Source organism: Prionailurus viverrinus, chromosome B3, assembly GCF_022837055.1.
Source record: "Prionailurus viverrinus isolate Anna chromosome B3, UM_Priviv_1.0, whole genome shotgun sequence".
NCBI classification, from domain to species: Eukaryota; Metazoa; Chordata; class Mammalia; order Carnivora; family Felidae; genus Prionailurus; species Prionailurus viverrinus.
In genome coordinates, this window is record NC_062566.1 from 142,593,905 (window position 1) to 142,619,852 (window position 25,948).

At 64.4% G+C, this 25,948-nt stretch overlaps 1 long non-coding RNA gene and 4 gene segments (V, D, J or C); 1 reads left to right on the forward strand and 4 right to left on the reverse strand.

Annotated features, from left to right (window-relative positions):
- Positions 1–25,948, reverse strand: part of LOC125168484 (immunoglobulin heavy constant alpha 2-like) — a 350,186-nt gene that overhangs the window by 37,405 nt on the left and 286,833 nt on the right.
- Positions 1–25,948, reverse strand: part of LOC125168488 (immunoglobulin heavy constant gamma 4-like) — a 238,365-nt gene that overhangs the window by 1,253 nt on the left and 211,164 nt on the right. The window contains 1 exon segment of the C gene segment in view: positions 96–386. Within this exon segment, the coding sequence occupies positions 96–386 (291 nt within the window).
- LOC125168520 (uncharacterized) lies at positions 256–20,407 on the forward strand. Its single transcript, XR_007153174.1, has 3 exons — positions 256–403; positions 17,035–17,043; positions 20,378–20,407. It is a non-coding gene; the product is annotated as an uncharacterized LOC125168520 (long non-coding RNA).
- On the reverse strand, positions 9,142–10,003 carry LOC125168492 (immunoglobulin heavy constant epsilon-like). The segment is given in 2 exon segments: positions 9,142–9,564; positions 9,777–10,003. Coding segments are annotated over 2 exon segments (534 nt in total).
- Positions 21,896–25,948, reverse strand: part of LOC125168486 (immunoglobulin heavy constant gamma 1-like) — a 533,257-nt gene continuing 529,204 nt past the window's right edge. The window contains 4 exon segments of the C gene segment in view: positions 21,896–22,345; positions 22,454–22,783; positions 22,912–22,944; positions 23,220–23,510. Coding sequence covers positions 22,017–22,345; positions 22,454–22,783; positions 22,912–22,944; positions 23,220–23,510 — 983 coding nt within the window.

Genomic DNA, 25,948 nt, shown 5'->3' on the forward strand with positions numbered 1-25,948 from the left:
CTCCCCGAGCTTGGGGGACAGAGGTGCCTCTCCTGTGCCCTGGGGTCCAGGTGGACCGACTGACCTGGCCTGTCTCCCAGTGGACACCCTCTTACCGGTCTTGTCCACCTTGGTGTTGCTGGGCCGGTGGTCCACGTTGCAGGTGAAGGTCTCACTGAGCCACCTGCTGGAGGGCACTGTCACCATGCTGCTGAGAGAGTAGAGCCCCGAGGCCTGCAGGACGGACGGGAAGGTGTGCACACCGCTGGTCAGGGCGCCGGAGTTCCAGGACACGGTCACCGGCTCAGGGAAGTAGCCTAACACCAGGCAGGCCAGGGCCACGGTGGAGCCAGATGTGGTCCCGCAGCTGGGGGCCAGTGGGAACACCGATGGGGCCGTGGTGGAGGCTGCAAGAGAGGAGGCCGTGTGACCACAAGGGCCTCGCTCCTGGGAGGGTCCGGGCAGGGTATCAGGTGCCCGGGCTTGGGGCGGCCCTCCAGGAAGTCTGCAGACCAGCCGCCCGGCGTAGCTCTCTGCCGCCCCAGGGCCTCGTGTTTCTGCGGCTGCACGTGCTGGCCCCATGGGCCTGGTCGGTGCTGGGTGACCTCCTGCTGGATTAGAGTCTCCTGGGCCCAGCCCCTGGGTCCCCACTCGGGCTTCCTGTGGGTGCTCGGCCTGAGCGAGCCATCTGTCTGAGCTCTGACCAGTGGCCCCTGCTCCAACGGGCCTCTGCTGAGGCCCTGAGCCCACTGCCCTGTTGTCCCAGCCTGAATCTGCCCTGGGCCAGCGGGACCTTTCTTGAACACAGCAGGCCTCTGCCACCCGCTGCCCGTGCCCCTCAGCCCGGAGTCCTCGTCGTGGCCTGCTGTCTGCCCTCCAGGCCTCACATCTTCTGGGTCAGGTCTGCAGCTAAAGCGCCCTGGCGCCGGATCCCGTCCCTGCCCTGAGCCCCTCCTCAGGCCTTCCTGGGCTCACTCAGTGCCCGTGCCCTGGGGCCTGTCCAGCTCCTCCCTGTCCCCAGAGCCCTCTTTCAGCCGAGGTCTTTCCTGAGCCTGCCTGCCCCTCAATGCCGGTGGGAGCCTTGCCCCGCCCTGGCTGTCGTCTCGTGCACGGTGCCAGCACCCCAGAGCCCACGTCCCCAGCCAGACCCGACCCCTCTGCCAAGTCTGATGGCCCTGCCTGGCCTCCCCTCCCACCCACACTCCAGGCTGGCGGCCCGGCCTCGAACTCCCAGGCTCCCCCCTTCCCTGCACCGGGTCCACTGCCCTGAGCCACCCCTCCTGGCTTTGTCGTGTCCAGCCTTCTGTCCCCCATCCCCACGAGCCTCCAGAGCGAGTTCAGCGCCCCTGAGCCCAAGACTGTGGCCACCCCTGTCCCTTCAGCCCCAGAGACCTTCCTACGCAGGCTGGCCTCTCCCCCCTGCCTTGTCCACCGGGCCTCAGGCGGCTCACGCCCTCCCGTGTCCAGGGAGGCTCTCCTGGGCCCGCGCCCTCGTGGTCTCTGTGTGCCGTACCGCTCAGCTCCCACCTAGTCCGGGGCTGCTCTTAGCTCAGTCCCTCTGCCCTTCACCCCTGAGGCTCCTGGGGCAGCCTTGCTCCTCCTGCCTCCCCCTGCCCCTGCTCACCCTCACATGCCCTGCCTGCTCCCCTGAGCTCCTGGTGCAGCCCTGCCTCTCCTGCCCTTCCCTCTGCCCCTGTTTCCCTGCCCCCTGTCCCTGCTCACCTGTACCAGCTCTGTGTGTTCCCAGGGAGTTCCTGGGGCAGCCCTACCCCTCTTGCTCTCTCCCTGCCCCTCCTGCCCTCCCAGTACCCCTGCTCACTGGCACAAGCTCTGTTGGCTCCCCTGAGCTCCTGGGGAGCCCTGACTCTCCTGTCCTCCCCCCGCCCCTCCTGCCCTGCCCCTACCTCCTGCTCTGCCCCTCTTGCTCTTCCCTGCCACTCTTGGTCTCCCCCTACACCTCCTGGCTTCCCCCTGTCCCTCCTGCTCTCCCCACTGCCCCTCCTGCCCTCCTCCCTGCCCCCACTCACCTGTACCTGCTCTGTGTGCTCCCAGGGAGCTCCTGGGGGCAGCCCTACCCCTCTTGCTTCCCCCTGCCCCTGCTGCCCTACCAGGAACCCTGCTCACTGGCAGAAGGTCCGCCTGCTCCCCTGAACTCCTGGGGGTAGCCTTCTCCCTCCTGCCTGCCTCCTGCCCCTCCTACCCTGCTTCCTGCCCCTGCTCACCCGTACCAGCTCTGTGTGCTCCCTGTGAGCTCCTGGGGCAGCACCCTGTTCTTCCTGCTCTCCCCACCCCTCCTGCCCTCTCCCTGCCCCTCCTGCTCTCCCCCTGCTCCACCTGCCCTCCTAACCCCCTACTCACTGTCATAACCCCTGCCTGCTCCCCAGAACTCCTGGGGGTGTCCCTGCCCCTCCTGCCCTCCCCCGTGCCCCTCCTGCCTCTCACCTGCACAAGCTCTCTTGCTCCCCTGAGCTCCTGGCCTGGTGGTAGCTCCGAGCTGTCTGTGCTCCCCATAGGTTCACCTCCTCCTAGCAGCTCCGCCACCTGCCCCCACCCCTTTGCCTGGCCCCTCATGCTGAGCCCGGGCCTTGGATCCTTCTAGCTTCTTGCCTCTGCGTGTCTGAGACCTGGTCCTGCCAGTTCAGGCCTCAGATCCCCCTGCCCTGCAGCACTCCTAACCTCCCCCTGGCCTGCCGCCCTCAGCACCTCCTGGCCAGAACTCCCACCCCCGAGCCCCTGCAGACTCCAGACCTCACCAGGACCCTGCCTGCTGCAGGAAGCTCTCTCAGCTCAGGTCCCTGGGGACAGTCCAGGGTCACTGTGTCCTGCTTGTCTGAAGCAACCCTGCCCCACAGCAGCCCCTGCCCCTCTTGCCGTCCCCCCTGCCTCTGCTCACCCTCATGAGCTCTGCCTCTCCCCTGAGCTCGTGGTGCAGCCCTGCCTCTCCTGCCCTCCCCTCGGCCCCTCTTGCCCTGCCCCCTGCCCCTACTCACTTGTGCCAGCTCTGTGTGCTCCCAGGGAGTTCCTGGGGCAGCCCTACATGTCTTTCTCTCCCCCTGCCCCTCCTGCCCTCCCCCCTTGCCCCTCCTGCCCACTCCCCAGCCCCTCTTGTCCTCCCCGCTGCCCCTCCTGCCCTCCCCCTGCTCCTCCTGCCCTGCCCCGTGCCCCTCCTCACCTGTACCAGCTCCTTGTGCTCCCAGGGAGTTCCTGGGGGCAGCCCTACCCCTCTTGCTCTCCCCCTTGCCCCTTCTGCCCACTCTCCAGCCCCTCTTGTCCTCCCTCTTCCCCTTTAGCCCTCTCCATGCCCCTCTTGCTCTCTCCCTGCTCCTCCTTCCCTCCCAACCCCTGCTCACCCTCACATGCTCTGCCTGTTCCCCTGAGCTCCTGGGGCAATCCTGCCCCTCCTGCCTTCCACCTGCCCCTCCTGCCCTGCCCCTGCCCTGCTCTCCTGTACCGACTCTGTGTGCTCCCTGGGAGCTCCTGGGGCAGCCCTGCCCCTCTTGTTCTCCCTCTGCCCCTCCTGCCCTCCCAACCCCCTGCTCATCCTCACAAGCTCTGCCTGCTCCCCTGAGCTCCTGGTGCAGCCCTGTCTCTCCTGCTCTCCCCCTGCCCCTCTTGCCCTGCCCCCTGCCCCTGCGCACCTGTACCACCTCTGTGTGCTCCCTGCAAACTCCTGGGGCAACCCTGTCCCTCCTGCTCTCCCCTTGCTCCTCCTGCTCTCTCTCAACCCCTCCTGCTGTCCTCCTGCCCCTCTTGCTCCCTCCCTACCCCTTCTGCTCTCCTCTTCCCCCCCCGCCCCTCCTACCCTGCCCCCTGCCTCTGCTCCCTATGCCAGCTTTGTGTGCTGCCTGGGAGCTCCTGGGGCAGCCCCCTGTCCCTCCTATTCTTCCCCTGCCTCTTCCGTTCTCCCCCTGCCTCTCATGACGTCCCCCTGCCCCTCCTGCCCTCTCCCTGGCCCTGCTCACGCTCACAAGCTCTGCCTGCTCCCCTGAGCTCCTGGGGCAACCTTGCCTCTCCTGCCCTCCACCCTGCCCCTCCTGCCTTGCCCCCTGCCCTTGCTCACCTGTACCAGTTCTGTGTGCTCCCTGGAGCTCCTGGGGCAGCTGTCTGTCCCTTCTGCTCTCCCCCTGCCCCTGCTGTCCTTCCCCTGCCCCTGCTCACCTGTACCAGCTCTGTGTGCCCCCAGGAGCTCCTGGGGCAGCTGTCTGTTCCTTCTGCTCTCCCCCTGCCCCTCCTGACCTCACCCTGCTGCTCCTGCTGACCTCCACAAGCTCTGCTGGCTCTCCCGAGCTCCTGGGGCAGCCCTGCCTCTCCTTTCCTCCCCCTCCCCTTCCTGCCATGCCACTACCCTCCTGCCCTGCCCCTGCTCCTCCTGCTCTCCAAACCACCTGCCTACCCTCACAAGCTCTGCCTGCTCCCCTGAGCTCCTGGGGCAACCTTGCCTCTCTTGCCCTCCCCCCTGCCCCTCCTGCCTTGCCCCCTGCCCCTGCTCACCTGTACCAGCTCTGTGTGCTCCCTGGAGCTCCTGGGGCAGCTGTCTGTCCCTTCTGCTCTCCCCCTGCCCCTGCTGTCCTTCCCCTGCCCCTGCTCACCTGTACCAGTTCTGTGTGCTCCCTGGAGCTCCTGGGGCAGCTGTCTGTCCCTTCTGCTCTCCCCCTGCCGCTTCTGTCCTTCCCCTGCTTCTGCTCACCTGTACCAGTTCTGTGTGCTCCCTGGGAGCTCCTGGGGGGAACCTTGCCCCTCCTGCCCTCCCGCCCTCCCCCTGCCCCTCTTGCCCTGCCACCTGCCCCTGCTCACCTGTACCAGCTCTGTGTGCTCCCTGGGAGTTCCTGAGGCAACCCCCTGCATCTCCTGCCCCTGCTTACCCTCACAAGCTCTGCCTGCTCCCTGAGCCTCTGGGGCAGTCCTGCCTCTCTTGCCCTCAACCCTGCTCCTCCTGCCCTGCACCCTGCCCCTGCTCACCTGTACCAGCTCTGTGTCTCCCAGGGAGCTCCTGGGACAGCCCTACCCCTCTTGCTCTCCCCCTGCCCCTGCTGCCCTCCCAGGAACCCTGCTCACAGGCAGAAGCTCTGCTGGCTCCCCTGAGCTCCTGGGGGAGCCCTGACTCTCCTGTCCTCCCCCCAGCCCCTCCTGCCCTGCCCCTACCCTCCTGCTCTCCCCTGCCCCTCCTGCTCTTCCCCTGCCCCTCCTGCTCTCCCCCTGCTTCTCCTTCTCTCCCAACCCCCTACTCATCCTCACAAGCTCTGCCTGGTCCCCTGAGCTCCTGGGGGTAGCCCTGCCTCTCCTGCTCTCCCCCTGCCACTCTTGCCCTGCCCCCTGCCCCTGCTCACCTGACCAGCTCTGTGTGCTCTCTGCTCTCCCCTTGCCCCTCCTGCTCTCCCCCTACCTCTCCTGATCTCCCCCTGCCCCTTCTGCTCTCCCCTTCCCCTGCTCACCTACACAAACTCCACCACTGGTCCTTGGAGCTAATGGACCACAGCTGCTTTCTGCCCTTGCTGCCCCATGACCTCTCCCCCCCAGGCGAGCTCAGCCCGCAACTACTGTGTGTTCTTAGGGCTGCCCCGGTCTCATGCCCATCGCAGACTCCTTAGCCCAGGTTTGGCTCCTGACCGTCTGCCCTGTGCTACTGTCTGGGTTCTGAGCACACGGGAGCCCCTGCCAGCCCCTCGTGCTCCATCCCCGCTCATGTGCTGCAGTCCAGGACCCCATGGCCAGCGCCTCTGACCCTGGCCTGGGGCCAGAGCCAGCCCCCGTGTCCTGGACAGGACCCTCGGGCCGTCTGGGGTCCTCTTCTTCCCCTGTGCTGGGCCGGCCTCTCCCTGTGCCCTCACCTTAGGCCTGTCTGTCCATGTCGGCCTTGGTCCTGCAGTAGCTCAGTCCAGCCCAGCCCTGGGCTCCCAGCACAGATGGCAAAGGGCAGGCCTGAGGCCCACCATGGCCATCATGTTCCTTGAAGGCCCAGTTGCCACGTCCGGTGCGTCCAGCAATGTTGGCGTGGGCGCTCCTGCCCATGCCTCCCTCGTCCCTGCCCTGGCCGGTGCCCTGGCCCCCAGGCAGCCTGTGTCCCCCATGCTGGCTGCTCCGGCCCGTCCGTGGGGCCCCGTCTCTCCTTGGCTCCTGGGCTGCTTCTGCGGCCCCCACGCCGCCCTCTCTCCGTGCGGAGCCTACTCACCAAGGGCTGGGGCGACGGAAGGCTGGCCCCAGCACCTCGGCCCTCCTCGCTCTGGCCCCAGGCACATGTGGCTCCTTGTGGCTGAGCTCTGTGCCCATAGCCCCCTTCCTAGCCCCCAGGCAGCCGTGGGAAGACTAAGAACAGGATTGAAACTAGGTGGCTCGGCGACACGCTTCCTGAAGTTCCCTTTTCTTCTGGGTACTTTCTGTCTCAAGGGCCTGGGTGTGCGGGGGTGGGCTCTGGGGGGTGGCTGGGGTCCCAAAGAGGGCACAGGAACCCCACTGTCACCTGGGCGCGTGGTGTGGGCACAGGTTGACCCACCCATAGCCTGAGGCCCCGCCCTGGGCCTTGTCCCGTCCACTTAGCAGTGTGGCCTCCCTGGTGGGACGCTGTCTTCCTCTGGCTTCAGCCACGGTCACGGTCATCTGCCCATGGTCAGAGGGAAGCTACTACCCTAGAGGTCAGACAGAAGCCTGATGTGCAGGGACAGAGTTCGTGGTTGTCACCGGACCTGAAAATGTCCCTGCAGCTGAGAGACCCTGTGTGGTCCCTGTGCTGCCCGTGCAAGGGGGCCGTGACCCCTCAGCCCCTGTGTTTGGACAACCACAGTGTGCACCCCAGGCTGCCACTTCCTGCGGTGTGAGGCCTCGATGGGGACGCCTCCGCACCACGTCCAAGTCCCAATCCAGGCCTGCTGGGCTGTGGGTGTGCCTGGAGCCCTCGGCCTGTGGTGCGAGGCCTCTGCCCTGCTCACCTCCATGTGAGCGAGGGCTCTGGGCTCCTCCTGGGGTCTGGGGCCTTGGCTGGGTGGGTCCAGCCCGCTTGGTCCCTGGGGCTCCCCAGAATGGCACCTTGGCCTTAGCTGGACGGTTGCACTGGGCCCAGGGCCTGACTCCCACGAGAAGCCATGTCTCCTTAGGTCCTGATCTTAGGAATCAAGCAATGGCCCTTCCGTGCCCCCATCCCCACGGAGTTCACAGAGACCCTTGGGCTTCTGGGGAGGGGAGCAGACCAGGGGAGCAGGGCAAGGTGATGGAGGAGCCCGTGGTCCTGGAAATACCGCAGTGGCCACTTTGCAAATGCCATCGGTCACAGCCTCGGTGAAGGGAGTGTGCACCCCACACTCCGGGCTCCCGCAGCCCGGCCCCCTCTCGCGGTGCCCGGCAGTTAGGGTCCTCTGCAAGCTGTGGGCCCCTGGTTGCTTAAGAAGCACATCCATCTACACAACTCTGGTCAGATCACGGGAACCGATGAGTTTGGCAAAACCCTCAAGGGTGTCCCGGCTGCTGTGCGTTAGGTACATGGGGCCCCAGGCGCCTCTAAAGGCAGGGTTTTGGCAAGACAAAGTGGCACATCGTACTTCCCTTGGACAGCTAATTCCCTCCCCTGGTCCCCGTGCAGTGCCCCTGGCGTGGTGCCGGGTCGCTGTCCCTCGTGGGGTCATCACGGGGCTCTGGGGCACCTGCTGTGCCGGATCAGTGTGGGGGAGGGCTGCCTTGGCTGCCGAGGGCGTGGCAGTGGGATGTGGGCCGTCAGGCACTGGGTCTTGTTGGAGACCACACACCTGTCCCAGCCTAGGTTTGCAAGGCCCGTCCTTTCCAGAATAATCCTTTCACAGAAAAGTTGGTGAGGCGATGAAATTACCTAGTGTTGACGCTTTTCAACCATCATGCTGAACTCTGGGTTTGGCTTTCAGAAACATTCACCCTGTGGTTACAGGAACAAAGAGATGCTTTGGAGGTGTTCACGGATGTCCCTTCCAGGGGCCTCTCCCCGACCCGCGGCATCAGAGCCTGCGGTGGTGGTCGTCCAGGGCAGCCGTGAGACACCAGCCTGGCCCGGGGCCTGGCTCATTCCAGCCTGACTTGTTGCCACAGCGTCTCAGCAACCCCTCCCCTCCCCTTATGGGCACCTGCTTCCGGGTACCTGCAGATGCTTACTGTGTACATGTAATATTATGTGCAGGCATATGAGGTATTTGTGTAGTACCCTCACCTGGATGGTGCGGACCATCTCCCCCCGCCGGGGGTGCCTCTTTCAAGCAAAGTGACCTTGGATGACATGATATTCTTTCTTACAGAAGGTGGAGGAGGGCTCGGGCTGCCAGGCCAGCACACATACCTGCTCTCCCCGTGGCAGGGCCACTGGAAGTTCTGTCGCTGAGAAGCCCTATAGTCAGCACCCCGTGGGCACATGTGGGCCGCGTGCCGGCCCGTGTGCCCTGAGGGGAGGGAGCCAGCTGGAGAAGGCTACACGCTGTACCATCGGCACTGTGTGATGTGGGGGACAGCACATGTAGTGTGCCGGTGAGAAGGTCAGCGGTTGCCGGGCGTTTGGGGGGAGGGAGGAAGGAATAGGTGGGGCAGAGGGGATCTTCGGGCCGGGCGATTCTTCTGTAGGAAACGGTAGTGGGGGAAACGCGAGGACAGCAGCCTGAACAGCAGGCTGACCGGGGCAGCACCGGGGACAGGGTGCAGGCTCAGAGAACTCTTCTAGGGGTGAACCTTACTGTGAACTCCGGACTTTACTCAGCTGTAATTAGTTCACATTGGCTCATCGTTCGCAACAAACGTGGCACACGGGTGTGAGCTGTTTATAGTGCACAGACTGTTCCATCCCCGTGCTCCATGCCCAAAGCCACCAGAATGTTGTGCGTCAACTGTACTTCAATAAATTAAAAAACAAAATCTATTTATTAAAAGAATTCATTGTGCTGCACAGAAAAGCAAAAGCACCCGATTGCCCTGCGTGATGTTGAGCTCGCTGTGGGTGGAGGTCACCTTGCCCTCCTGCTTGCCGGGGGCTGTGTATGGGAATATGTTCGTGGCCTTCTGCCCATCCACCAGCCAGGTGACCTCCATGTCACCTGGGACGTAGCCGGAGATGAGGCACAGGAGCTGGATGGTGCTACTGGTGTCACCGAGGGGGTTACACGAGGAGTGGAAGAGCTTCACGGTGGGGGGAATGAAGTTCATGGCACACGCTAGGGGTGAAGGTGGCAGCGTGGCGTCAGCCCCCTGAGCCCACGACACCCACGTGGCCGCCCAGGCGCCTTCCTCCTCTCCTAGCCGCTCCCGCCACGCCTGCCCCCCTCCTCCAGCCCGACCCTGGCTCACCACTGACGGTCTTGTTGATGGTGGGGGACTCCGCGTGAGCCACACTGCAGGTGAACTTCTGTTTGGCCCACTCGCCCGAGACGGTCACGTGGCTGGTGGTGGTGTAGAGGCCAGAGGTCTCCTGGAGGGTGGCGGGGAGGGTCACGACGCTCTTGTTCAGGGACCCTGCATCCCAGGTCACAGTCACCGGCATCGGGAAGTAGCCCGTGACCAGGCAGCCCAGTGTCACGGACGGGGCAGTGGCGATGGTGCCTTTGCAGCAGGTGGCCAAGGGGAAGACGAGGGGGGCCTGGATGGAGGCTGTGGGGGCAGAGGCAGTGTCAGTGCCGACCGGCGGAGTCTGAGGGGGAGAAGTGTGGGGGCAGAGCGGGGTGGTCGGGTAGAGGGGCGCACCGGGACCCCTTCTCCAGCCTCAGGGGGCAGATGCTCATTTTGGACTCTTGTTCCCGAGTCTGCTAGGAACGCCCTCCCACGAACCCCTGTGTCCCTGCCAGAAGCAGGGGCGTTCTTACCTTTGGCCAGGACACCCCGCCCGCAGCCCTGAGTGGCAGGAACGTGGGGTTCTTGGGGAGCAGAGGTGTCTGACTCGTGTCCTGACCTGCGGAGGCTCCAGGGAGCCCGACTACAGGCCCCATTCATAGCAGAGCCCAGATCAGTCCTCCCCCACTCCCCCAGGTGGTGACTCCTGCCCGGAGCCCAGACCCCAGCTCATCGTCCACGCTGCCCACTCAGTCCAGTGAGACCGACCAGTCCACGTGGCCTAGCGTCAGGATGGCTGAGAGCAGTGATACAAACCCGCTCCACACCCAGCGTCACTAGGTCTGCTGATTCAGACCAGCTCAGGTCACGGGAGTCCGCCTTGGTCCGGCCTGGCCCACGTCAGCCCAGCAGACCCGATTTCAAGCAGGCTAACTCATCTGGGTTCAGTCCACAAATTCCACCCAAATCCTTCAGCTCCGTTTGGCTCAGCCTGCCAGCCAGGCTTGTCGTACCTGCTCAGTCCCACTCAGTGTAGCCTCGCTGACCTTGGCCACTGGACCTAGCAAAACAGTACACCCTGCTTGACTCGCTGAAGCCTGATTCAGCCAGACCAAACCAACTAGCTGAACCCACTTTAGCCCAACCCAACCCAGTACAGGCCAACTCAGCCCAGCACAGTTCAGCTGAGGCCAGCTCAGTCCAGCTTAGCCTAGTTCAGTTCAACCTAGTACAGCCCAGCCCAGCCCAGTTTAGCCCAGCTGAGCCCATCCCCGCTGAACTCAGCCCAGTTCAGCCCATCCCAGTTCAGCTCAGGCCAGTTCAGTCCAGCCTAGCTCAGCACAATTCAGCCCAGCCCAGCTCAGCCTAGCTCAGCCCAGTCCACCCTAGTTTAGCCCAGCTTAGCCCATCCCAGCTGAACTAGCCCAGCTCAGCCCAGCTCAGCCCAGTTCAGCCCAGCTTAGCCCAGCTTAGCCCAGCTCAGCTCAGCCCAGTTCAGCCCAGCTCAGCCCAGGTCAGCTCAGCTCAGCCCAGCCCAGCCCAGCCCAGCCCAGCTTAGCCTAGTTCAGCTCAACCTATTCAGCCCAGCTCAGCCCAGCCCAGCCCAGCCAGCCCAGTTTAGCCTAGCTTAGCCTATCCCAGATGAACTCAGCCCAGCTCAGCCTGGCTCAGCCTAGCTCAGCCCAGCCCAGCCCAGCCCAACTCAGCCCAGTTCAGCTCAGCTTAGCCTAGCACAGCCCAGCTTAGCCTAGTTCAGCTCAACCTAGTCCGTCCAGCCCAGCCCAGCCCAGCCCAATTCAGCTCCGCCCAGCCCAGCCCAGCCCAGCCCAGCCCAGCCCAGCCCAGCTTAGCCTAGTTCAGTTCACCCTAGTTCAGCCTAGCCCAGCCCAGCCCAGTTTAGCCCAGCTTAGCCCATCCCAGCTGAACTCAGCCCTGTTCAGTCCAGCCCAGCTCAGCCTGCCCAGCTCAGCCTAGGTTAGCTCAAGCTGGCCAAGCTCAGTCCAGCTCAGCCCAGCTCAGTCCAGCTCAGCCCAGCTCAACCCAGTTCAGTCCAGCTCAGTGCAGCTCAGCCCAGCTCAGTCAAGCTCAGCCCAGTTAGCACAGCTCAGCACAATTCATTCCAGCCCAGCTCAGCCTAGCTCAGCCTAGTTCAGCCCATTTCAGTTCAGTTCAGCCCATTTCAAATCAGCTCAGCTCAGCCCAGCCCGGTCCACCTCAGACCAGTTCAACTCAGCCCAGCCCAGCTCAGCTCAGCTCAGCTTAGCCCAGCTCAGCCCAACTCAGCACAATTCAGTCCAGCCCAGCTCAGCCGGCCCAGCTCAGTGCAGCTCAGCCCAGCACAGCCACCTTAGCCTGGTTCAACCCAGCAGCCCAGACCAGACCAGTTCAGCTCAGTCCAGCTTAGCCTACCACGCCCAGTTCAGCCTGGTTCAACCCAGTTCAGCACAGCTCAGTCCGGTTCAGTTCAGACCAGCTCAGGTCAGCCCAGCTCAGCCTAGCTCAGCCTAGCCCAGCCCAGCCCAGCCCAGCCCAGCTCAGCCTAGCCAAGCTTAGCTTGGTTCAGCTCAGCCCATTCCAGCCCAGTTCAGCCCAGTTCAGCCTAGCTCAGCTTTGCTCAGTTTGGCTCAGTCCAGCCCAGCCTGGTTCAGCAGAACCCAGCTCAGTTCAGCCCAGTTTAGCCAAGTTCAGCCCAGCCCAGCCCAGCACAGTCCAGCTCATCCCAGCCCAGACCAGCCCAGCTCAGCCCAGCTAAACCCAGCTAAGCCCACTTCAACTACCTCAGTTGAGATCAGCCCAGCTCAACCCAGCTCAACCCAGCTCATTCCATTTCAGCGCAGACCAGCTCAGCCCAGTTCAGCCCAGCCCAGCCCAACCCAGCCCAGCCCAGTTCAGCTCAGCTCAGCCTAGTTCAGCCCAGCCCAGCCCAGCCCAGCCCAGCCCAGCCCAGTTAAGCCTATTTCAGTCTAGAACAGCCCAGCTCAGACCAACCCACACAGCTAATCCCAGTTCAGCCCAGCTCAGTTAAGATCAGCTCAACCCAGCCCAACTAAGTCAAGTTCAGCTCAGCTCCACTCAGCCAAGCCCAACCCACTTAGCTAGCTCATTCCAGTTCAGCCCAGTTCAGTCCAGCTGAGCTCAGCCCAGCCCAGCTCAGCCCAACTCAGCCCAGTTAAGCTCATTCCAGGGCAGCTCTGCTCTGGCCTCTGCCTGTGTCCTGCCTGCAGACAGGAGACTGGCGACCCTGCTGCGTCTCGACTGTGGGTGTGTGCCCGGGTGTGTGCTGGGGGAGCAGGGGGAAGGTGACCCCCGCCCAGCCCTTGGAAGGCCCTGCTGACGGTGGAGGGCCGGGTGCGGGGGCAGTGTGGGCAGGGCGGGCAGGTGTAGCGTGGCGTCCACAGTGCCGGCCCGCCCCCGAAGGCGGTTTTCTCCAGACACTCGGAGCCCTTTCAGGTCCATTGCCGGAGTCGCCGTTTCTTGGGCTTGCTTTCTCCGGAAAGTCCTTGGATCGCTGTGAATCGTGCCTCGTTTTCGATGACGCGTTCTCAGCAGGTTTATGCTGACACAGCGGAACACGACTGCTTCCTGCGTTTGTTTGGAGCCCCTGCTGCTGTTCTTGCTGGTTCGGAGGGCTGTCTGGATTCCGCTGCCTTTTCATCGTGCGTGCTTGTGTCGTCTGCATTAGTGACAGTTTGACATCTGTCCTTTCAGTCTCAGCAGCTCGTTTTCGTCCTTTGTCACACAGCATTGGCCAGGACCATCTCCAAACAGTTTGACCGCACTGCTCACGGGAGAAACACCTGTACTGTAATCTAACACCCATACATGTGTTATGAGCAGGTGGCACACACATGTTACCCTTCCATACACACGTTGTGTGTGTTCTTACGTGGCTGAAACATCTTCACAGACAACACTTACCTTGGTACGTTCAGCGCATTACGATTTCTGTTGCCACCTGGCTGATTTCAGTCTGCAGGTTGGCCCGACACACGTTGTATAAAGGTCGTGACGCGGCACCCTGGCCTGGTCGCTGGTCTGCACTGTCAGAGGTGGGACCTTGAACCCCACGACCTGCCCCTGTGCCTGGACGCCTGCCCGCTCCCCTGCATTCTAGGTGCACCTGTCAGAGGTGGGACCTTGAACCCCACGACCTGCCCCTGTGTCTGGACGCCTGCCCGCTCCCCTGCATTCTAGTGCACCTGTCAGAGGTGGGACCTTGAACACCACGACCTGCCCCTGTGCCTGGACGCCTGCCCGCTCCCCTGCATTCTAGGTGCACCTGTCAGAGGTGGGACCTTGAACCCCACGACCTGCCCCTGTGTCTGGACGCCTGCCCGCTCCCCTGCATTCTAGTGCACCTGTCAGAGGGGGGACCTTGAACCCCATAACCTGACCCTGTGCCTGGACGCCTGCCCGCTCCCCTGCATTCTAGCTGCACCTGTCAGAGGTGGGGCCCCGAACCCCACGACCTGCCCCTGTGCCTGGTCGGCAGCCTGCTCCCCTGCATTCTAGCTGTACCCGTCTGAGGTGGGGCCCCGAACTCCACGACCTGCCCCTGTGCCTGGACGCCTGCCCGCTCCCCTGCATTCTAGGTGCACCTGTCAGAAGTGGGACCTTGAACCCCACGACCTGCCCCTGTGCCTGGACGTCTGCCCGCTCCCCTGCATTCTAGGTGCACCTGTCAGAGGTGGGACCTTGAACCCCACGACCTGCCCCTGTGCCTGGACGCCTGCCCGCTCCCCTGCATTCTAGCTGTACCTGTCAGAGGTGGGACCTTGAACCCCACGACCTGCCCCTGTGCCTGGACGCCTGCCCGCTCCCCTGCATTCTAGGTGCACCTGTCAGAGGTGGGACCTTGAACCCCACGACCTGCCCCTGTGCCTGGACGCCTGCCCGCTCCCCTGCATTCTAGCTGCACCTGTCAGAGGTGGGGCCCCGAACCCCACGAACTGCCCCTGTGCCTGGACGGCAGCCCGCTCCCCCTGCATTCTAGGTGCAGCTGTGGCAAGGACTGGGCTTTGCCCTCAGACCAATCTCTCCAGGGCACAGTCTTCCCCGGAGTCTGCCCGTTTCTGCTTGTCCTCTGATGCCTTCAAATCACTGTCTGCCGGGCAGTTTTTCCACTTTGTACTTGTGCCTGCAAAGGTTTAGTCTGAGACAAGGCACCGCACCGACCGCCGTTGGAATCAGAACCACTTTCTCTCCTGTGGCTTTTCAGAAATTTTCACTTCCCTGTCACGGGTGGAGCGCAGCGTCCTTTCTGTATGTTTGAGGGCTATTTGGATAGCCTCTGTGGAACATCTGTTCAATTCTCGTGTCCATTTCTCTACCGAATTGTGCGATTTTCCCGATTGATTTGCCGGAGTGCCCTGCACATTCTGGATACTCTGAGAGCGAAATATGTTTACGGGAAATATTTTGCAAGACGTTGAAATGCACCAAAAGATTACTCCTTACAGGGGGCGCCTGGATGGCTCACTCGGATGAGTGTCTGACTCTTACTTTCGGCTCAGGTCTGATCGCGGGGTCCCGGGATCAAGCCCTGCATGGGTCTCTGTGCTGAGTGTGGGGCCTGCTTGGGATCCTCTCTGTCTCTGTCTCTGTCCCTCCCCTGCACCGTCTCTCCCTCTAAAAAGAAAAAGATGACGTCCCCGAGGGACCGGGCGGTCAGCACCCTAGTGCCTGCGGATGGGGCGCCGGGTGCGGCAGCTCAGGCAGCGGGGTGGGCGGGGCTTGGGCGCCTCTGAGGCTCTGGGCGTGTCTCTACGGGCCCAGCTCCCTGCAGACTCAGATGCCCTGGTTCCCGGGGCAGTGTCTGAGCGTGGGGTGTAGGGGGTCCTCCCCTGTGCAGTGACCGAGCCGCCATCTGGGTGCCTCTAATAGTCCACTGCCTGCTGCGTGTGGTCCGGGAGCCCGGGGTCGATGTCCCTGCCCCACGCAGGCTGGGGCTCAGCAGCACCCGGGGGTGGTCTCGTGGCCCTGTACCCCGCTGCTGGCCGGCCGACCTGGGTCCCGGGGGTAGGGGGTTGGGCCAGGGGGCCTGGGGGACCCCGTTCCTCCAGGTCCGCCCGTCCAGGTGGCTCCTGTCCAGCCGTCTGGCTGGCCCGACAGAGACCGCAGACACTCCTCACGGGTGTGGAGGCTGGATGCCCACATCAGGTACCAGCAGGCGTGGTGTCTGGGGGGTCCCCGCTGCCTGGCTCACGGACGGCGTTTTCTCTCTGCCCCTTCACGTGCCGGAAGCGGGGAGGCAGCTCGCTTTTTCATAAGGGCACTAACCCCAGTCGTGGGGGCTCCACCCTGACGACCTCTGGTGCCCCAAAGCCCCGCCTCCGAGCACCATGACACTTAGAGCTAGGATTCCAACACACGCAATGTGGGGACACAGTTGCATCCTCCCCTTCCCGCTCCCACCCACGCTGACGTCTGTGTGTCTTGGGCGCTCTGTGGGGACAGGGTTCAGGCGCCAGCTGGTTCCCTCCCAGTGTGAGTCGGCGGGGGAGGGTGGGACCAGGTGGGTCCCAGGTCCAGGAGTGAGGCCAGCCCGCTGGTCGTGTGTGTGTGAGGCACAGGTGGAGGTGTGAACACGGGCAAAGGGAGATGCACACAGGCCTGTGTCTGAGCGGAAGCCCAAGGTAGGGGGCCCCTGAGGAGCGGCAGGCAGCAGGAGGCCGACCTCAGGGCTCACACAGGAGCAGCCTGCAGGACCTTAGTGGGTCTGAGGGGTTGCATGGAGAGGCACGTAGGTGTGTGTGGGTCCCTGGGGGAATGTGGGGGGGGGCACGTGGTATGGCGTTATTGGAAGGTCACAGGTGGGGGCCTCAGGGCCTGCTGGGAGATTGCTCTCAAAGAGCGGGTGTTCCTGCCCTGAGAGTGGAGGGTACGGTCATGCCCCGTGTTCCCGCGGAGGCCATGGGGTCAACCAGCTGCCGCAGACCCCGGCGTTCCGGTGGGAGGGTGGGAAGGATGGAGACTGATCTCTGGTCCAGGGGATGGAGCGGGGGCCCAGGGCCCGGGGACCGAGAGGGAGGGGGTGCTGGGCAAGCTGTGTGGACGGTGTGGTCGCCTGGAGCCCCCAGGGTCCCTGGGGGCCGGGGCGTTCTCCCCACGGGCGCCCTGTATTTGGTGTGGCCCCCACTGGTGAGGCAGCCCCTGCCCACGGGGAGGTGGGAGGTGCTCCCTGAGCGGTCCTGAGGCACCGTGGCCGCGCTGGCCACGACTCTCTGCCCGCCCTGGGCCTCGAGCTGGGCTGTTGACCTGCACACTCAGAGCCCACGCCCCACTCCCACTGCGTCCCCAGAAGACCGCAGCCCCTCGTGCTGGCCTCCCTTCCCCAGGGCCCTTACTGGGAAGGGCTGGCAGGTGTGGTCCCGCCTCTGCCCTCGAGGTGCACGTGTCTCCTACAACCCGGGGCACCTCCGGGACCCGAGACCCCCAGGCACTGCAGGGACAGAATCCCGACTCCATCGCTGCTGGCCAGGGACCCCATGGCCTCCTGACGCCAATGGACTGCCCGCCCCCACTTGGCGTTCTTCCTGTAGAACTTGGTCTTTTCTGCCCCCCCACCCCCACCCCCACCCCCACCCCCGGGTGGTGGTGTTCTTGCTGGGCCTTCTCCCGACTGAGTGTCCTGACCCCTCAGGCTGGTGTCCAGCTTCGCTTACCTGGGACAGTGCTGTCCCCCCGGGCCTCACCCGACCTGGCCTTCACTGGTGCTCCCACCTGGGCCCAACTCTCCTGAAATGCGTTCCCCAAATTCAAATCTTGAAGCCCTGACCCCCAGGACCCCAGAATGTGACTGTATTGGGAGATGGGGTGTTTCGAGAGGTAATCGGTTAAAGTGAGGTCACTAGGGTGAGTCCTGATCCAGTGTGACTGGTCCTCACCATGGACTCACTCCTCCTCTTGTAAGAGGAGGTCGGGCCACAGACACGCATAGCGGGCCGGATGTGTGAGGACACGGCGTCTACGTGCTGAGGGGCCACCGGCCCCGTGACACCCGGGTCTGCCTGCCAGCTTCCAGAATCGTGGAAACATCAGTGCACGTTGTCCACACCACGGGACTGTCGTGCTTTGCTAGCAGTCCGTGCTAATACACACCCAATAGGTGCCTCTCGCGGTGCCCTTGGCCAGGTCAGGATGCTCCCCCTGCACCCCACAAGGCGTCACGTGACCCCTCGCGCCTGCAGCGCACCTCACCCCCCGGGAACCCCAGGGGCCGGGGGTCCTGCTCCCACGGCTGGAGGGACTGACACACGGCACGGCCAGTCTGTGGATTTCACGGGGCGCGTCAACAGAGGAAGACTTTCCCCAGCCGGTTATGGAGTTTTTAAGGATATTTTATTGTCATTAAAAAAAAAAAAAGAAAAGAAAAAGAAAAAAAAAGAAAGAAAGAGATGCAAATGGAAATCAAGGAGCTCCAGACATTTAAAAAGAATAAAACAAGCTAGCCAAGCTTCAGCAGTGGCTTTCCCATGTGTGGGAGCCCCGGGCGTCTGTCCCTGGGGCTGGGGGCTCTGCTTCTCCTCCCCTGCGTGGTCATCTCTTCCCATGTGGGGGCCCCGACTTGGCACCCACCCAAAGCCAGGGCGGAGTGCCGGTCCTGGGGGTCCGCCCGGCCGTGGGCTTGTCTCTCCCTCCCACCCCCGCGCGAGCCTGGTGGGACTCAGGCCCAGGCCACGGGGGAGGGGAGGGGGCGGGCTGGGCCTGCCGCCCTGGCCTCCTGGCACCTTCCACCTGTGTCCACCGAGGCTGTGTCCCACTGGCCCGGGGACCAGGTCACCAGACCCCTCTGCAGGAGGCCTGTCTGGCTGGATGTCACTCTGTCCCCGGCATCCACGGGGCTCCTGCAGCAGCCACAGGCCCAGGCCCTTGTCTGCGTGGTCTCCTCCGGCGCAGAAGATCTGACTGACCGTTAGTGACACATCGGAAGCTTCCTCAGGATCTGGGCCCACGTGGCTGCTCTGGGGAAACCCTGCGTCCTAGAGCCTGGCCTGGACGGGGTTCGCACAGAGGCCGGTCCCTGCCAGACAGACACTGGGATCGCCAGCCGCCCGCCTCCTCCAGGATGAGCGTGCCCGCTGACCGTGCGCGGCCACAGCGGTAGCCTGGCGGCCGCCGTGGAGGCGCCAGCGGGTGTCCACCCGCTCAGGTTGGGGCACAACCTGCCGTCCACGCGATTCTCCAAACGGGGGGTTCAGGGCGCAGGATGCAGCTCACAGGGGCCGCGGGGCCAGAGGGCGAGGGCGCAGGCCCAGGGTGGCTGTGAGGTCAGAGGGTGGCGAGGTCAGAGGGTGGGAGAGCAGGCCTGGCAGCAGGTGATGCACCGGGATCCTGTGCAGGGTTGGGGCAGCGCTGACACCCGCCCAGGACGGCTGGCCCTAGGCCCCCTGCCCGATCATGTTCCTGTAGTCGGGGACGATCGTGCGCTTCAGCTCCACCACCGAGGAGAAGATCCACTTCACCTGCAGCAGGAGGGCAGGAGGTGAGGTGGCTGGGACCCCCGAGGACAGCCCCCCTTCCAGGCGCCCCCCTCCCCGGACCACTTGAGTGGGAGGGAGTCTTATGGGGATGGCATGGGGACTGGGAGGGGACAGAGGGGATAGCGTGGGGGTCAGTGTGGGAACAGCCTGGGGTCAGTTTGGGAACAGCGTGGGGACAGCATGGTGACAGTGGGTCCACAGCGTGGGGTCTGCATGGGGTCACTGTAGGGACAGCATTGGTTCACTGTGGGGTCAGCATGGGGTCGGCATTATGGGGACAGTGGGTCCACAGCATGGGAACAATGTGGGGTCAGTTTGGGAACAGCATGAGGACAGCATGGTGACAGTGGGACCACAGCTTGGGGTCAGCGTGGGGTCTGTAAGGGGTCACTGTAGGGACAGTGTGGGGACAGCATTGGGTCACTGTGGGGTCAGCGTGGGGTCAGCATGATGAGGACAGTGGGTCTACAGCATAGGTCAGCGTGGGGTCCGTGTGAGGTCAGCATCGGGTCACGGTGGGGACAGTATGGGGTTAGTGTGGGGACAGTGTGAGGTCAGCATGGGATCAGTGTGGGGACAGCGTGTGGTCATTGCAGGGACAGCTTAGGAATAGCATGGCGACAGCATGGGGAAAGTATGGGGTCACAGTGGGTCAGCATGGTGACAGTGGGTCCACGTCATTGGGTCATTATGGGGTGACAGGGGAGACAGCATGTTGACAGTGGGTCCACAGTATGGGGTCAGTGTGGGGGCAGCATGGGGTCAGCGTGGGGTAGCGTGGGGTTAGTGTGGGGACAGTGTAGGGGCAGTGTGGGGACAGCCTGGGGTCATTGCGGGGACAGCGTGGGGTAGCGTGGGGTTAGTGTGGGGACAGTGTAGGGTCAGTGTGGGGACAGCCTGGGGTCATTGCGGGGACAGCATGGGAATAGCATGGGGAAAGGCTGGGGTCAGCATGGGGGTCACAGGCAGGACAGCATGGGGTCAGTGTGGGGTCACAGGGGAGACAGCATGGTGACAGTGGGTCCACAGCGTGGGGTCAGTATGGGGTCAGTGTGGGGTCACAGTGGGGTCAGCTGGGGGAGCATGGGGTCAGAATGGGGGCAGTATGGGGTCAGTGTGGGGACAGCATTGGGTCACAGTGGGGACAGAGTGGGGTCATGGTGGGGGCAATGTGGGGGCAGTATGAGGTCAGCGTCTGGTCAGTGTGGAGATAGCGTGGTTCCAGTGGGTCCCCAGTGTGGGGGCAGTGTGGGGTCAGCACGGGGTCAGCATGGGGTCAGTCTGGGGGTAGCCTGGTGGCAGTGTGGGGTCAGCACGGGGTCAGTGTCGGGGCAGCGTGGAGTTTGTGGGGACAGGGTGAGGTCTGCGTGGGGTCAGCGTGGGGTCATGGTGGGGTCAGTGCGGGGAAAGCATTGGGTCACAGTGGGGACAGCATGGGGTCATGGTGGGGTCAGTGTGGGGGCAGCATGAAGTCAGTGTCTGGACAGTGTGGATTTAGCATGGTTCCAGAGGGTCCCCAGTGTGGGGTCAGTGTGGGGGCAGCGTGGGGTCTGCGTGGGGTCAGTGTGGGGGTAGCCTGGAGTCAGCGTGGGGGCAGCTTGCGGGCAGCGTGGGGCCAGCATGTGGTCAGCGTCAAGTCAGTGTGGGGTTAGGTGGTTCCAGTGGGTCCCCAGTGTGGGGACAGCGTGGGGTCAGCGTGGGGGCAGTGTGGGAGCAGCGTGGGGTCAGCGTGGGGTCAGCGTGGGGGCAACATGGGGTTAGCGTCGAGTCAGTGTGGGGATGGCATGGATCCAGCGGGTCCCCAGCGCTGGGACAGCGGGCCACAGTGCAGGACAGTGCGGGGACACCCACCTTGAAGAGGGTGACAGTGGCGCTGTAGCACACGCTGAGCAGGAAGAGCGTGATGAAGATGGAGATGGTGGTCCACAGCCCATCCAGCTCCCCGTCCTGGTCCTCCGCACAGCTGTCGTCCAGGAGCAGCTCTGGACAGGAAGGGAGTGGTCAGTGCCATGCCTGCCCATAGGAGTGGTTCCCGGGGTGACGGTCGCGGCCCTCCGTAGCCTCAGGGCACCGGCCTCGGTGCCCCCATCCTCCCGCCTGGGCCCGGCCCGTGGGGACGCGCTCCCTCTCTGCTCTGCACTGTGCTGGGGCTGTCTGGGGGGAAGGCAGCCTGACCACCACACCCGTTCTCCTGGGGCCCTGGCCCGGAGGGCGGGAGGGTCAGCAGAGCCCAGGGAAGGGTCGAGAGGGTGGCAGGGAGTGACCTAGCGAACGAGTGGGTGCGAGTGTCGGGGCCAGTGGGGGTGGGGGTTTGGTGAGGGTTGGGAGGGGCCCCAGTGTCCTGGGGAGAAGGAGGGCTGGTCACTGTGGTCGGCGTGTGGATGGGCTGCTGAGCGGCCGATGGGTGTGGGAGGGGGTGGGGACCAGGCTGGGGTCCACGGTGAGGGTTCCCAAGCCTGGTTCCGGTCTGGGCCCTGGCACATTGTCCCGTGTGAGGCCCGGTGGGTCAGGTGTGCATGTGCGTGCGTGTGTGTGTGTGTGTGTGTGTGTTTGTGAAGGTGGCCCTGCTCAGTGGGAGGGGCTTGTTTTCAGCATCCATGTGGGTGTCTGGGATGGTCCCTCCCCTGGGCACTCAGGACTGCTTGCCTCTGCCCGTTTGGGGCACCGGGGTGAGTGTCCCCACGAGTGGACAGGCCTGGCCCCAGGCAGGATGAAGTCAGGAGGGGCCGCCTCATCTGAGGGAGGGTGAGGGCCTGTCCTCACAGCATGGGTCAGGCCTGGCTACTGCACTGGCACAGAGCTACCGCTCAGAGCTCTCAAGAGGTCCAGGGGACGGGGGGAGCAGCGGAAGAGGACAGGCCAGCGTCCCACAGCTTGGGCGGGTCCAGACGTGGGAAAGACCGTTCCCTGAGGGGCTCCGGAGGGCTTCTCCGTTCCCTGTCGGCCCCCTCCGGCCTTGAGTAGCCCCTGGCCAAGCCCTCTCTCTGTCCCAGGCGGCTCCCGGCCATGAGTTTATCCGCCTGTGCAGACCTGCCCACTCAGGTCCCGGCCCCTGGTGGGACCCACGCTCTCCCGTGAATGGTGACCCCTGAGCCTCGGGGCCTGGCCTGCCCGCACCTCCCAGAGGCGCGGGTGTGCTGAGCTCTGCCTCGGAAAGACGCACGACAGTGTCACAGGTCCCAGGGCAGTGCTGGGCGCTTTATTTCACGCAGGGTGCCTGCCCGGGGGGGATGTACACAGGGGTGGGCGCTCAGAGCCCGCGGGGGCCTGCTGGGGGGCCGGGCGCGCTGCTCATTTACCCGGAGACTGGGTGAGGGATTTCTGTGTGTGGTGGCTGTGCAGAGCTTCGTGTGACACCGAGCAGGTGTAGATGTTTCCCCTCTGCCAGCGGGACTTGTCCACCAAGAGCCTGCTGTACAGGAAGTAGGTCCCGTCGCTGTCCAGCTGGGGCGGGGTCGTCCGGTAGTTGTTCTCTGGCTCTGCCTGTCCGGTGATCTCCCACTCGACGGCAATGTCAGGCGGGTAGAAGCCTTCGATGAGGCAGGTCACACTGACTTTGTTCCTGCTGAGCTCCTCCTGGGCTGGAGGCAGGACGTACACCTGGGGCTCGTGGGGCTGTCCTGTGGGGTCAGAGGTCAGCACAGATGGTCACTCCCAGGGTGGAGGGCTGGCCTGGGTCCGCCAGGCCCCACCCGACCTCCCTGTGCCCCATCTGTCCTGTTGCCCACCTTTGGCCTTGGAGATGGTCCTCTCGATGGGGGAGGGGAGGGCTTTGCTGTTGACCTTGCACTTGAACTCCTTCCCCTTGAGCCAGTCCTGGTGCAGGATGGGGAGGACACTGACCACACGGTAGGTGCTGTTGAACTGCTCCTCATGCGGACTCGTCTTGGCTGTGTGCATCTCGGTGTTATCCACAAACCATGTGATCTGAACATTGGAGTCATCTGGGCCCAAGTCCACCACCAAGCACGTGACCTCGGGCGTCCGGGAAATCGAGAGGGTGTCCTTGGGTTTTGGGGGGAAGATGAAGACAGACGGTCCCCCAGGAATCTCAGGAGCTGGTGTGGAAGACACAGTGCAGGGGGTCAGCATTTGGGGGCTGTTCCTCTTGAACATTCCCCCCACCAGGCTGTCCCTGGATGCGGGCCATGGCCTTGCTGTGCCTGGCGGTGCCCTGCTGACTCACCTGGGCATTTGGGACACTTGCAGGGTTTGGGCACTGTAGAGAGACCAGACTGGAGGTTAGTGGGGCCAGGGGTGGGGACACTCTTGGGGTGGGGTAGGTCAGGGCCGGTCAGGGGGGCATCCCCAGACTGGTGCCTGCCAGTGGAGATGAAGTATGGTGGGGGTGTGCAGCCTGCGCTCACACTGGACCAGGCAGCCAGGCCCAGAAGCCCTCCTCCCCGAGCTTGGGGGACAGAGGTGCCTCTCCTGTGCCCTGGGGTCCAGGTGGACCGACTGACCTGGCCTGTCTCCCAGTGGACACCCTCTTACCGGTCTTGTCCACCTTGGTGTTGCTGGGCCGGTGGTCCACGTTGCAGGTGAAGGTCTCACTGAGCCACCTGCTGGAGGGCACTGTCACCATGCTGCTGAGAGAGTAGAGCCCCGAGGCCTGCAGGACGGACGGGAAGGTGTGCACACCGCTGGTCAGGGCGCCGGAGTTCCAGGACACGGTCACCGGCTCAGGGAAGTAGCCTAACACCAGGCAGGCCATGGCCACGGTGGCGCCAGATGTGGTCCCGCAGCTGGGGGCCAGTGGGAACACCGATGGGGCCGTGGTGGAGGCTGCAAGAGAGGAGGCCGTGTGACCACAAGGGCCTTGCTCCTGGGAGGGTCCGGGCAGGGTATCAGGTGCCCGGGCTTGGGGCGGCCCTCCAGGAAGTCTGCAGACCAGCCGCCCGGCGTAGCTCTCTGCCGCCCCAGGGCCTCGTGTTTCTGCGGCTGCACGTGCTGGCCCCATGGGCCTGGTCGGTGCTGGGTGACCTCCTGCTGGATTAGAGTCTCCAGGGCCCAGCCCCTGGGTCCCCACTCGGGCTTCCTGTGGGTGCTTGGCCTGAGCGAGCCATCTGTCTGAGCTCTGACCGGTGGCCCCTGCTCCAACGGGCCTCTGCTGAGGCCCTGAGCCCACTGCCCTGTTGTCCCAGCCTGAATCTGCCCTGGGCCAGCGGGACCTTTCTTGAACACAGCAGGCCTCTGCCACCCGCTGCCCGTGCCCCTCAGCCCGGAGTCCTCGTCGTGGCCTGCTGTCTGCCCTCCAGGCCTCACATCTTCAGCTAAAGCACCCGGGCGCCGGATCCCGTCCCTGCCCTGAGCCCCTCCTCAGGCCTTCCTGGGCTCACTCAGTGCCCGTGCCCTGGGGCCTGTCCAGCTCCTCCCTGTCCCCAGAGCCCTCTTTCAGCCGAGGTCTTTCCTGAGCCTGCCTGCCCCTCAATGCCGGTGGGAGCCTTGCCCCGCCCTGGCTGTCGTCTCGTGCACGGTGCCAGCACCCCAGAGCCCACGTCCCCAGCCAGACCCGACCCCTCTGCCAAGTCTGATGGCCCTGCCTGGCCTCCCCTCCCACCCACACTCCAGGCTGGCGGCCCGGCCTCGAACTCCCAGGCTCCCCCCTTCCCTGCACCGGGTCCACTGCCCTGAGCTACCCCTCCTGGCTTTGTCGTGTCCAGCCTTCTGTCCCCCATCCCCACGAGCCTCCAGAGCGAGTTCAGCGCCCCTGAGCCCAAGACTGTGGCCACCCCTGTCCCTTCAGCCCCAGAGACCTTCCTACCCAGGCTGGCCTCTCCCCCCTGCCTTGTCCACCGGGCCTCAGGCGGCTCACGCCCTCCCGTGTCCAGGGAGGCTCTCCTGGGCCCGCGCCCTCGTGGTCTCTGTGTGCCGTACCGCTCAGCTCCCACCTAGTCCGGGGCTGCTCTTAGCTCAGTCCCTCTGCCCTTCACCCCTGAGGCTCCTGGGGCAGCCTTGCTCCTCCTGCCTCCCCCTGCCCCTGCTCACCCTCACATGCCCTGCCTGCTCCCCTGAGCTCCTGGTGCAGCCCTGCCTCTCCTGCCCTTCCCTCTGCCCCTGTTTCCCTGCCCCCTGTCCCTGCTCACCTGTACCAGCTCTGTGTGCTCCCAGGGAGCTCCTGGGGCAGCACCCTGTTCTTCCTGCTCTCCCCACCCCTCCTGCTCTCCCCCCTGCCCTTCTTGCTCTCCCACAGCCCCTTCTGCCATGCCCCCTGCACCTGCTCACCTGTACCAGCTCTGTGTGCTTCCTGTCCCTCCTGCTCTCCCCACTGCCCCTCCTGGCCCTGCGCTCAGCCCCTGCTCACCTGTACCGGCTCTGTGTGCTCCCTGGGAGCTCCTGGGGGCAGCCCTACCCCTCTTGCTTCCCCCTGCCCCTGCTGCCCTCCCAGGAACCCTGCTCACTGGCAGAAGCTCTGCTGGCTCCCCTGAGCTCCTGGGGCAGCCCTGCCTCTCCTGCCCTCTGCTTGCCCCTCCTGCCCTCTCCCTGCCCCTCCTGCTCTCCCCCTGCTCCACCTGCCCTCCTAACCCCCTACTCACTGTCATAACCCCTGCCTGCTCCCCAGAACTCCTGGGGGTGTCCCTGCCCCTCCTGCCCTCCCCCGTGCCCCTCCTGCCTCTCACCTGCACAAGCTCTCTTGCTCCCCTGAGCTCCTGGCCTGGTGGTAGCTCCGAGCTGTCTGTGCTCCCCATAGGTTCACCTCCTCCTAGCAGCTCCGCCACCTGCCCCCACCCCTTTGCCTGGCCCCTCATGCTGAGCCTGGGCCTTGGATCCTTCTAGCTTCTTGCCTTTGCATGTCTGAGACCTGGTCCTGCCAGTTCAGGCCTCAGCTCCCCCTGCCCTGCAGCACTCCTAACCTCCCCCTGGCCTGCCGCCCTCAGCACCTCCTGGCCAGAACTCCCACCCCCGAGCCCCTGCAGACTCCAGACCTCACCAGGACCCTGCCTGCTGCAGGAAGCTCTCTCAGCTCCGGTCCCTGGGGACAGTCCAGGGTCACTGTGTCCTGCTTGTCTGAAGCAACCCTGCCCCACAGCAGCCCCTGCCCCTCTTGCCGTCCCCCCTGCCTCTGCTCACCCTCACGAGCTCTGCCTCTCCCCTGAGCTCGTGGTGCAGCCCTGCCTCTCCTGCCCTCCCCTCTGCCCCTCTTGCCCTGCCCCCTGCCCCTACTCACCTGTGCCAGCTCTGTGTGCTCCCAGGGAGTTCCTGGGGCAGCCCTACATGTCTTT